At 43.3% G+C, this 12,228-nt stretch overlaps 1 protein-coding gene across 3 annotated transcripts in view; it reads right to left on the bottom strand.

The window, feature by feature from the left end:
* Mdn1 (midasin AAA ATPase 1) overlaps positions 1 to 12,228 on the bottom strand; it is a 130,904-nt gene that overhangs the window by 14,736 nt on the left and 103,940 nt on the right. The window contains exons 78-87 of one of the 3 annotated variants that reach the window (XM_039110965.2): positions 11,671 to 11,786; positions 10,254 to 10,736; positions 9,814 to 10,040; positions 9,231 to 9,386; positions 8,914 to 9,095; positions 7,870 to 8,031; positions 4,221 to 4,358; positions 2,643 to 2,781; positions 1,106 to 1,272; positions 472 to 615 (exon numbers count right to left, since the gene is read on the bottom strand). In XM_039110965.2, the coding sequence (XP_038966893.1) occupies positions 472 to 615; positions 1,106 to 1,272; positions 2,643 to 2,781; positions 4,221 to 4,358; positions 7,870 to 8,031; positions 8,914 to 9,095; positions 9,231 to 9,386; positions 9,814 to 10,040; positions 10,254 to 10,736; positions 11,671 to 11,786 (1,914 nt within the window). Of the gene's footprint in view, positions 1 to 471; positions 616 to 1,105; positions 1,276 to 2,642; positions 2,782 to 4,220; positions 4,359 to 7,869; positions 8,032 to 8,913; positions 9,096 to 9,230; positions 9,387 to 9,813; positions 10,041 to 10,253; positions 10,737 to 11,670; positions 11,787 to 12,228 lie in introns of those variants that run through there. The other 2 variants (NM_001427015.1, XM_063287901.1) reach the window with 2 other exon arrangements.

Here is a 12,228-nt window from a genome sequence, read left to right as displayed (position 1 = left end):
GCACAACAAGAGAATAGGGACAAGAAAAACCTCATAAAGCCAAAGGCTAGGATTTCTTAATATTACGGTCACACTTTAGTGATTTAATAGTACTTTTCAGTCTTTCATGTTAGAACTTCAAATTTCTTTTTCTCTGTACCTCTAAGGGTAATAAGCTCTCTGTTACTTAATGTTAAAACTCAAAACTTATGACAGGAAATAAAGGACCACAGATCTTAGCTTTTAAAACATAGTTAAGCCAAACAGCACATTAGCAGAAATGCTAAGATACATTAACAAAATGTTGTGAGCCCCTTCTTTAACTATGCAGTTCAGGCTGGATGGGAATTCATGATCCTCCTGCCTCACCATGTTGAATGCTAAGATTACAATAGTGCATTCTACCGTGCCTGGCTCTGATGCACTCTTCTATAAAATACAAGAAAGGAAGTGATGAAGTCAGGAGGTGAAACTCCACCAAAGGCGCATTACCTCGTCCATCTGTTCATTAATTTTCTCTTGGCCTTGTTCAACATCTTCAGGTTCCGAGTCTTCCTCCTCACCTTGATGTTTTTTATTTTTGTTCAAATTTCCAGCATCCAAGTTGTCATCTTTAGCAACAAGTTCAGAATCTTCCTAAATGAATTAAGAAATAAAGAAAATTCACCTAGGAGACAGTTTTCTAGCCCTTAGATACAGATGACTCTGCTGACTGGCCCAAGTGGTCCAGATAATCGGCAGACAGGGCACTGCTATTCCTGATGTAGAGATAACTGCCTCAGTCTGCTCCGAGAGCAGCAAGGACAGGGCTGAGAGCGGGTCTGATGGACAGACATACTCTGCTTCCACATGCCTGCCCCACCCTGCCAGTCTCAGCTAGACCTGGGGATGTAGCTGCATGGGGAAAATTGGCTTGGCATGGATGCTCCCTTCTCCACAGCATAACAACTCATGTGGAAACTTAGGTCATACTGCTGTACGCCCTGAATATGAGGTTAAGAGAAAAAGCAGAGATAGAAGAAAGAGAAGAAAAACAAAGAAAAGGCACAGCAGGAGACAGCAGGGCCTTGGAGGAGCAGCTCCTCAGTCAGGGCCTGGGAACTCTGGGATCAGGGCTCGTAATTACCTCATCCATCCCTGGTCCTGCTTCTTCACCTTTACCGTCATCGTCTTCATCTTCTTCCTCATCATCTCCCCAAAGCCTCTCATCTAGTTTGTCAGCTTCCTCGCCATTGAGATTGCCCATCTGCTTATCCAGGTCTCCATCCTCACTGTCAGACTTCTCATCATCCTCTTCTGAAAGGAAGCATGCTACACTTAGTTAGGCCGACACCCCACAGACCCAGGTCTGCATGTGAAAAGGCAAAGATGCTTCCCAGAAAAACGTGTCATTAGGATCTACTGCCTGTTTCTACACAGCACTATGGGCAGATGCCAAGTATTTCTATCAGGCTTTGCAAAACATCTGAAGGAAAAAGGACTTTCAGCTGTGAATAAGCAGTAAGAAGAGCTGTCTGGATGTCTGGTTTTGATGCTGGGAGGACACTAGCACCCAAATTCAGGTTTAGCTGCAATTCAGATCTATGAAGTAACAGACAAGTATTCCCCAATCTTTTCTAGAACATTTCACTATTTTTGTTCAAATACTTCACTATGCACCACATGTACAATTAATGGGAATTTCTTTCCTTCTTTTGCCTCCTTTGGTGATGGGTTTACTCATGTTTCATTGGCAAGAATGTATACATTTCTTATACTGTAAATTAGCGCTCATTTCTGTAAGACCTGCGCTTAAAATAAAACACTATATTTCAAGTTAAAAGTTTCTGTTTGTCAGTAATTATATACATGCTGAATTACGGCACAACATGACAGGTAATGATGTGCTATAAAAGTAATATTGTCATATGCTTACAATGAGGTACTCACGTTAAAGACAAAATGAAAGTGAACTAGAGAACTGAGTATGGTCTATGTGGGTGCCTATATGTCACAAATTTGTCTTATTCTTATAGTTTAGTAAGACTATATATATTACTTAATTACTTGTGTGTCTATGTGCATGTTTTTGAGTGTAGGTGTGTGCTCAGGAAAACCACAGGTGTCAGTCTTTGTTTTTCAATTCATGAGACAGGGTTTGGCTTTCTACTGTATAAGTCTAGTTTGCCTGTCAGCTTCTGGAGTTTGTCCTAGCCGTCCCTAGGACAGCTGGGATTATAGACGCTCATCTGAGTCTGAGGCTCTGAACCCAGGTCTTCCTGCTTCCACGACAGCTGCTTTTTCTTTTCCTTACAGCTTTCCCCCAGCTCCATAATGTTTTTACAATTAAGGAAAAAGTCATTTAAAAAATACAACACTAAAAAAACCTGTACAAACAAACGTAGAGCCAGTCTGTTAGAGGTCGTCTTTTGGATTTCTCTGCAGACTGCTGAGTCACTTCATCCAACACAGTCAAGGTTGTGGCTCACTCAAAGGAGATCACTGTGCTTGTAAGTCACTGCCTCAGAAGGGATAGTCATGGTACACACGGCCGCTGATGGGATCTGCAGCCATGTGAGCCACCAGTGTGGTGTACACACTACAGTAGCTCCTTACTGAGAGCCTCCAAGGGCCTGTACACAACAATTCGAGTCTAACAAGGAGGATGAAGTAAGACATCGGACCTTGTTCAAGCTCGCCATCATGCATCTTCCCATCAAAGTCTTCTGACATCTCCACGGCGCTGTCCTCGCCCTTTGTATCAGGCTTTGAGTCAAGGTCCTCCTTGTCCTTCTCCTGACCCTTCTGAAATGTATCTTCTACCTTTGGGAAAAAATGTAAGGGCCTCAGTGAACACTGTGCTCTGTGGATGCTTCAATTCTACAATACACATGGCCAAGGTTAACAGTGTGAAAGTGCTCTGCAGCAGGAGAAGAAGCAAACAAGAAACCTGATAAAGATGGCCACATGCAGTAATTTATGAAGGCTTGCTTCACGTTTCTGGAGTAAAATTTTATTTTATTAATTTTCTGATCAGAAAATACAGATTACTGTTTGGCTTTCTTCACAAGAATTGTAAAAACACTACCACCATCATTAAACAAACAAGCAAACCAAGCAACCAAAACCTCAAATCAGTATTCCAGAGATATTTGTAAAGAATATGAATTCTTGCCAGGGGTGCTGATGTAAGTCTTTAATCACAGCACTTTCCAAGACAGAGGTACAGGGGGAACTGTACTGAGTCTGAAGCTAGCCCGGACTATAGAAATAGAATTCCAGTCCAGCCAAAACTACATAGAGACTTTGTTGCAAAAAATGAAAAGAAAAAAAAAAAAAAGCACCTGTTAATACAGAACTTGGGAAGAGTTTAAATTTGAGGTTAGCCTGGGCTACCTTAAGAGCATGCTGACTCAGCACTCTCCCCTATACCAGTCTTATTATTATCCAAATCTTTACTCTTTGTTTTTTGTCTCTTTGATCATTAGAACAGTGCACTTGGGGAAAGAAATGGCTTAGCAGGTAAAGAGTGCTGGCTGCTTCTCCAGAGAACCTGGGTTTGATTACCAGTCCCAAAATGACAGCTTACAACTGAGGGCACTGTGTGCAGACATAAACAAGACAAAACCTCCATACATATGAAAAAAAAAATACCTTAAAAGATATCTAAGTAAGCTAAAACTTAGTGAATCTTAGTAACATTTTATCCTACCTTATGTTTCCAATGGACTCTACTTTTCTATTAGTTTCCCAAAATTTTAAATCTTATTTTAATTTAGAAAAATACTCTATGGCTGTGTATATTAGAGAAATACAGAAAATTAGAAGTAACAATAAAAAGTACAAAGTTATTACATAAACACCAGCATCAGTTTATTTTTAAAAATTTCTTTCCAGTTTTCCCCTCCAAGAAAAATAACTTAGATTGGTGTCAACTTTTTGTTTGTTTGTTTGTTTTTGAGACAGGTACTCAGACAAAATAACTCAACTTGTCCCTGACCTCTTACACCTGTATGTCTTATCCCACTCCTGCACAAAATAAAAATAAAGTGTAATTTAAAATTAAACAAACAAAACCAATTGTCACAGGCCCCAAAATACTCTTCAGAAATCATCAGCAAATTCCCATTTCAAATCAAACTGTAAAGGTCAATCCTTCCAAGACTATACTCCTAACAAATGGCTGAGCTGCAAAGGTCGACCTAGATCAGTACGATGCTGGCTACCAACAGGTCTGATAAACACGCACTATGCGAACCTACCTGCTCTTCATTTTCTATCCGGTCACTCACGTCCTTCACGCCCTCGCCATCTCCGATCCCACCTCCCTCGTAGTCATGAAACTGCATTGCTCCCTCTCCTGCTGAATCTTCTATCAGTTCTTTAGGTAAACAAAACCCCTTGAGGGGAAAAGAGTTATTAGCAAATGTTATAACGTGCTGGAAATGCAGCAGATGTCTGACATTCTTTTCCCCCTTGGAGCTGGCAGGGATCATGCAGGCAGTTTTACAGCTGAGACTGTAAGATCTTAACTTTGCTAGATGCCTCTGGACACAGTAATGCTTAGTTACCAAGACAAAAACAAGAATGAAATCTACCAGAAAGATGGTTAGAATGGTTACTTAGGAGCAAGCTACTGAACAGAAGCAGAACCCATCCACTGAGGAGAGGGCACAACACATCTACTGAAGGAGACAGGCTCAGTTATAATCACAAGTGACAAAACTGATTCATTTGGGAAGAAGCTTGAAAATACTCAAAGTAATGGCTTTAAAAAAACTTCTTTAAAGATTTATTTATTCATTTATTATATATAAGTACACTATAGCTGTCTTCAGACACACAAGAAGAGGGCATCAGATCCTATTACAGATGGTTGTGAGCCATCATGTGGTTACTGGGATTTGAACTCAGGACCTCTGGAAGAGCAGTCCGTGCTCTTAGCCACTGAGCCCCCCTTTCCAGCCCAAAGTAATGGCTCTTACAAAGAAATTTTATTTAACAGGAAACATGCTATCTGTCAGCCCAAGGATGAAAATGTACTAAAAATGAAGCTACCAATTATTGGAGGTCCAAGATGAACAACACTGTGACTTTGCTACAGTGAAACAGCTTTCTAGGAACTCAGTGCTTTAAAAAAGAAAAAAAGATTTATTTATTTGCTTATTTTATAGATATGAGTATAGTGTGGCTGTCTTCAGACACACCAGAACTGGGCATCAGATCTCATTACAGATGGTTGTGAGCCACCATGTAGCTGCCAGAAATTGAACTCAAGACCTCTGGAAGAGTAGCCAGTGCTCTTAACTGCTGAGCCATCTCTCCAGCCCCTAAACCCAGTGCATTAATTAAAGCCTAAGCCTACTACTGAGATCCTGTGTCATACCCACACGAAAGCTCAGCACCACTCAGAGAAGCTGGATGACAGACACTCAGCACTCATTTTCAAGGTGTGTGCATTTTTACAAAGCTAACTGGAAATGCTAAAGTATTTTCCTATTGAACTACACTATCATTATTTTCTAGCATTCATTTACGTGTGTGTGTGTGTGTGTGTGTGTGTGTGTGTGTGTGCGTGTGTGCGTGCGTGCGTGTATGTAAAGGTAGTTGTGTATATGTCATGATGCACGAGTGGGTAAACATGTAAGAGTTGGCTTTTCCCTTCTACCACATGGGTTTCAAGAATTGAAGTTAGGTTGTCAGGCTTGGTTGGCAAGTCCTCTCACCTACCAGACTTGTTATTTTAACAAGTATGTTCAGCTATAGGCAGATGGGTGCATCCACACAGGACAGAAATTCTGACAGCCACCACACGGCCCAGCTGCTATGGAGCTCAGGCCAAGGCCTGCTAGCAGGCACCGAGATGGACACAAAGGCACCTCTGCCACTGTGCATCTGCTTTCATCATCTTCTGCATAGCTTTCTTAAGAAGTAACCAGAAAAAGATGGGCCAATCTGAAGACTAAGCCATCACTCAATAGATGCACACACTTATCCTCTGGATATGAGACCCCGGGAGAGCTTCCCACTTTCTAGCTAGGACTTTAGAGGCTAAGAATTTTTAAGAGTTTACAAGTCCAGACTCCTATTCTGTTTTTTATTTTGTATTGTACTTAGTTGAAAAAGATATCAGGATACTAAGGAAGAAATCAAAGAAAACTCTTTCAAGTCATTTGATGGTGGTGTTCATAAAAACACTAGTAAGTAGAGTCATCATATCCACTTGGGACAGTGTCCAACTTGGGTCTAAGATCTGTACTTTCTACCTCACACCATGTTTGCTAGATTTCACCAACTCCTAATCAAAGGCAGGCCTACAATCTACTGCTCTGCTGCTTTTCACAGTATTATATGTATCTTAATGAAAGAGCAACTTTCTCCTCTTTAGCACCAAAAGTCCTTTTATCATCATTTAATCGTAATCAAACTTATAACAGCCTTAAGATCTATCTTCTAAGTCTAGCTTAAGAGACATCTCAAGTGGATAGGGAGGAAAGGCTGACTTAAGAGAAGGCAACAGGGGTTGGGGATTTAGCTCAGTGGTAGAGCACTTGCCTAGCAAGCACAAGGCCCTGGGTTCGGTCCCCAGCTCCGAAAAAAAGAAAAGAAAAGAAGGAAAAAGAGAGAGAGAGAGAGAGAGAGAGAGAGAGAGAGAGAGAGAGAGAGAGAAGGCAACAGCCTTTAGATAGCCCCCTTGGTCAAGACAGGGATTTGCTAGTTTTAACATCTTATTCGAGCCAAACCCTAAACCAACAAGGACACAGACCACCTCCTGGTATTTCTGAGTCTATCATAAAAACCCAGCAAGTGGGCATATACCCAAAAGATGCTCCAACACATAACAAGGACACATGCTCCACTATATTCATAGCAGTCTTATTTATAGTAGCCAGAAGCTGGAAAGAACCCAGATGCCCTTCAACAGAGGAATGGATACAGAAATGTGGTACATCTACACAATGGAGTATTACTCAGCTATCAAAAACAATGACTTCGTGAAATTCATAGGCAAACGGATAGAACTGGAAAATATCATCCTGACTGAGGTAACCCAATCACAGAAAAACACACATGGTATGCACTCATTGATAAGTGGCTATTAGCCCAAATGCTTGAACTGCCCTAGATGCACAGAACACATGAAATTCAAGAAGGATGACGAAAATGTGAATGCTTCACTCCTTCTTTAAAAGGGGAACAAGAATACCCTTGGGAAGGAATAGGGAGGCAAAGTTTAGAACAGAGGCAGAAGAAACACTCACTCAGAGCCTGCCCCACATGTGGCCCATACATATACAGCCACCCAATTAGATAAGAGGGATGAAGCAAAGAAGTGCAGGCTGACAGGAACCAGATGTAGATCTCTCCTGAGACACACAGCCAGAATACAGCAAATACATAGGCGAATGCCAGCAGCAAACCACTGAACTGAGAACGGGACCCCCGTTGAAGGAATCAGAGAAAGAACTGGAAGAGCTGAAGGGGCTCGAGACCCCATATGAACAACAATGCCAACCAACCGGAGCTTCCAGGGACTAAGCCACTACCCGAAGACTATACATGGACTGACCCTGGACTCCAACCTCATAGGTAGCAATGAATAGCCTAGTAAGGGCACCAGTGGAAGGGGAAGCCCTTGGTCCTGCCAAGACTGAACCCCCAGTGAAGGCGATTGCTGGGGGGAGAGCGGTAATGGGGGGAGGATGGGGAGGGGAACACCCATATAGAAGGGGAGGGGGAAGGGCTAGGGGGATTTTGGCCTGGAAACTGGGAAAGGGAATAACATTTGAAATGTAAATAAGAAAAACCCAATTTAATAAAGATGGGGGGGGGGGGGAGCCCAGCAAGCCCAGAAAGATGTGAAATGTCTGTGTGTGATATTCCACGGTATTCTATGCCAATAGTCCTTACCTTCAGGGCAAGCTCTGTGAAGGTCTGGGTAAGCACAGAGAGCAGTTTCGCAGTACTCCGGTGAGTTGCCAGCGATATGGTCAGGAAGAAGAGGATAAGGTCTGAGAAGCCGCAGAGCATGGGTATCAGGCGCACTAGCAAGCCACAGGACTGGCTGAAGACCTGAGACAAACAAATGCCAAATCACAGTGCTTAAGAGGCACTTCCTTTGGAGTGATGGGATGCTTCAGAACTAGACAGTGGCATGGTACCTGACTTAGAAATGTGTTGAGAGTCATCATGGTAAATAGCATGTGTTTTAACCTCATCTCCTCGCTCAGAGACCTTTCTCTTATGTGTACCCATCAACATCCACTGTCCTTCTCAGCCAGTGAATGGTACCACCACCACCATCATCACCACTACTAGTACTATTATTTTTGAGGCAGGATCTTACTGTGTAGCCCAGGCTGTCCTGAAACTCACCAAGTAGCCCTGGATGGCCTCAGATTCAGGGTGATTCTCTTGCTTTGGCTTCCCAAGTGCTGGGATAACAAGTCTGAGCTATGATATCCAGCATTATCATCACTACCTCCTAACATGGATACTGGAATCAAACTCACGTCCTGTAAAAGAGCTATATACACTCTTAACTGCTTAGCTGTCTCTTTAGCCCACCATTTAAAAAAAAAAAAAGTATTTACAAATAAATTCTACAAATATACCAAAGTTGGCACTAGATGCAATGAAACAAAATGAGTGGCTTTTCTGGGCTAATCACTGTGACTACTGCTTCTTACTGATAGAGCTCATACCCAGGAGCATGTGATGGGGATGTGAACCGAGCCTAACACGGTTTTTATTCATTGGCCAGCTCTCTTGCACCTATCAGAGAGCAAATGCCCAGTCTTTTCAGAGCTTATCACTGACCAAAACAAATCCAGTGGGCTAGTAGGCACTGGGGTCTGCTAGGGAGTGCCCTCTCCCCACTCAGAGTGAGGTGAAAGACCCCACTGTTCCTCATTCACCCTGAGGAGCACTCACTCTGCCGAGAAGCACGGTTACCTTGTGCTTGGTTGTGTTGCCATCCTCACTGCAGGACTTGAGCCTCTCCAACAGTTCCGAGACAGAAGAAATGATTTTCTGGACATGCAAAGTGCTCACACTGGCCCAGAAGTCGTCCTCTAAGAGTTTTGTTAGATGTCCTGGCTGTAGGCTCTTAAAACTTGCCTCCTCTTCTTTTCCTCCTAAACACAGAAGCAGCAAAACTAACTTCTTCAGATCTCTACTCATGCAGCCTATATCTAACATCTGTCTTTAGTTAGTCAAAGAGCCTGACGGAACAAATCTGAAGTTAATTTTTGCACAACTTCCAGACATACCATCCTCTTCTTGCAGTCTCTTGTCAGCAGCACTGTCTTCTGCTTTCTTACTGTTTCTTTCTGCCAAGTTCTGGATGGTGCAGAGAATAGCCCGGATGGCACTTTCTACTTGCTCTGAGAAGTCTTCAACAAAGCTTTCCTCCAACATCTGGTTTCCTAGTAAGCAACACAGTACATACATAGCAAAGCCAGCACCCACTCCCTGTGGTGTCTCTTGAATGGTAATACTCATGTGTTACTTTTTGAATGGCTTTAAGGAAAGTGCTCTATTATTTGCTAGCCACTGTGTCAACCTGTGCTGGCTCCAAGGAAAAAAACAGCAGACTCCTTGCCTGTATAAACTTAAGAGCTTATTATTTTATATCACTGTTATAAAAAATTTTTTAAAAAGAGCAATAGTAGTTATGGTGGTGTGCACAAACACCAGGTTTATTTTACATATCGGCCTCAGGCATTTGAGCCCAAGGGAAAATGTAATGGGTGAGCCTTCGCTCCTCCAAGGCACAAACCTCCAACAGGACAGAATGTGTCATCAGGACAGATCTGCACTTGATATCCCACCACCTTACATCTATGTCCTCACCTCCTTGCTTGTGTGCAATGAACAGACGTGCTTTCCAGGCAGTGAAGTCATCTACGGCTTTACTGATTTCTCCTCTTAGATAGTCCAGGCTTTCAACTAATGCCATTTGTGAATCTGTCTTTTCAACCTCTATCCCTGGAAGAATGAACAAGGACGCTAGGCCTTGCAAATGAGCTGACACTTGGGACAGGCAATTCAGCCCAGAAGAGCAAACTTCAAAATCTTCCCTGCAACAGAAATATCACAATGTTGAAAGTCACACTTATTCCCCTCTCCCTCTAAACCACAGCAAACATGTTATGCTTCAAAGTTTACAGGTAGATATATGTCAAAGTACCATATAGGTTGGCTGAGTGACAGGATCAAGCACAATTTTTCATGATTTTAGCACAAGACTGAAGTCTGCACGAGCAAGAAATAGTCAAGACAGATATACTTACCATGTATGAAAGAGGGTCTCACAAGACTGCTGCCTAATTTTGTCAACACCAGCTTTCATCGTTTTAATAGTTTTCAGCATCTCTGTCAACCCTGCAGTTGACTGTTGCCAAAGCTGATCTTGTCTCCTCATCCGGCAACCAGAAGGCAGCTGACTTCTAGGTACTGGGGATGGGTAGCTCAGAGCAGAGGGAAGTAAGTCTGGCATTGCCCCAGCTATTGGCCCTTTGGTATCAACTTTTTCCAGATGAGAGGCAGAAGGGTGCTCCTGAAATGGAGCATCACTGTGGCCTTCAGTCGGCCCTACACTGGGACAGCACTGCAAGAGCCAAGAGAACTGCTCCAGGAGGATCTGGCTCTGCATGGCCAGGTGTTGCAGTCGCTCTGTCCACTGTTGCACGCTGTCCTGAGGTGGGAAGGCCACAGGATAGACAGGCGGCCCAATCAGTCTGCTGTGAATCTCTTGTACACAGCTGAGGAGGTTCCTGTGCAGAAGATGTGGAGAAAAGACAATGGCACCTTCATTCATGACACCAGGTTGTTTGTAAAGGGTAAATTTGTTTGAATACTTCGAAAAAAAGTACAGTTTTTAATGAAAATAAGAAGGGCTGGAAATAAAGCTTCGTGGGAGAGGACTCACCTGCAGGGGGGCAGGTTTAAGACACGAGCACGCATGCATGCATGCACCCACCCATCCAAGAATGCATACATGCCAGAGTTCCCTAGGTATGCTCTTTGCAGAGGTTAAGAAAACAGGTAAAAAACCAAAATCGGTACTAAAATGTCTTGTTAAATTAAACACATTCTTCAGTCTCTCAGAAAAGGTCTCAAAACGCATGCCATTATCAGCGGAAGCCTAATGCCCTCTGCTAGACAGCGAACAGTCATGGCACTGCAAGTGATCTCACTCTTACTACCGTGCAAATGTACTGTTTTGCTAAATGAAACCCAGTGAGTTGAGGAGAAATAGAGGCCAAACTGAATACAAGTCAAGAATCCCAGCCAAGAATCCCCTCAACAGATGCTAACAGCCTTCCTAACTCTCTTAATTATCTCTTTCTTCTGAGGAGCAAACTGTCCTGGGGGAATCTAGAAGCCTGACAGAAATAGACTTAGTTCAGTCCCAGTGATCAGGGAGCCCCATACCAAGAACACACTCCTGACTACCAGTCTATGACAGTAAAGTCCTCATTCCAGACCCAGTTTACACAAGTTTTTTTTTCCACAGAGTGTTTTTGCCAGCAGTGCCATGGTCTGCCATCTAAGGAAGCAGTAGGACCAAGAGAAACTCTATCTGCCTCTTTGGGCTCAAATTCACTTCAGGGAGTGGGAGGGCTTCCCTCTCAGCATGTAAAGCAACTCTGAGCCAATCTGCAGAGATCTTCCTGATCTGCTACAGCCCTCCTTGCCAGGGCGTACCTGAGGATGATCCACTGCTCAGTCAGTGTGGTCAGGGAGTGACGCTGTCGGATGAGCAGCTTCATCAAGTGTGCGGAGAACCCTTTACACCTGTCAACGTTGCCCATGCTGATTTCCTGGCCGGAGGAAGAGAAAAAGCACACTGAAGGCATTGCTGACAGTCTCTGCCCTCCCAACACACACACCAGAAGCTCCACCAGGAGACTATTTCAGTGTTTTGCCCGCATGTATGTGCATGTATCACATACATGTCTGGTGCCCTTGAGGAACTGGAGTTACAGACAGTAATAAGGCACTATGTGGGTTCTGGGAACTGAACCTGGGTCCTTTAAATCACTGAACCATCTCTCCAGCCCCCAAAAGATAGTTCAAACAGAGGTTAACTTATCATATATAGTGGGGGTGAGCAGCAGTGTATTCATGGTGGCTTTCAGACTAGCTTCTAGACATCACTGACATCCATGAGGAAGAAGGAGGTACAACAGCAAAAAAAGGACAGGGGTGGTGGTCTGTTCTCAACTCACAGGAGTAAAGTATTCCTCTAGGCGAATGTAATGG

The sequence above is a fragment of the Rattus norvegicus genome, chromosome 5, assembly GCF_036323735.1.
Source record: "Rattus norvegicus strain BN/NHsdMcwi chromosome 5, GRCr8, whole genome shotgun sequence".
NCBI lineage: Eukaryota > Metazoa > Chordata > Mammalia > Rodentia > Muridae > Rattus > Rattus norvegicus.
Note: the sequence above shows the minus strand (reverse complement) of the source record. Positions and strands in the feature narration are given on the sequence as shown.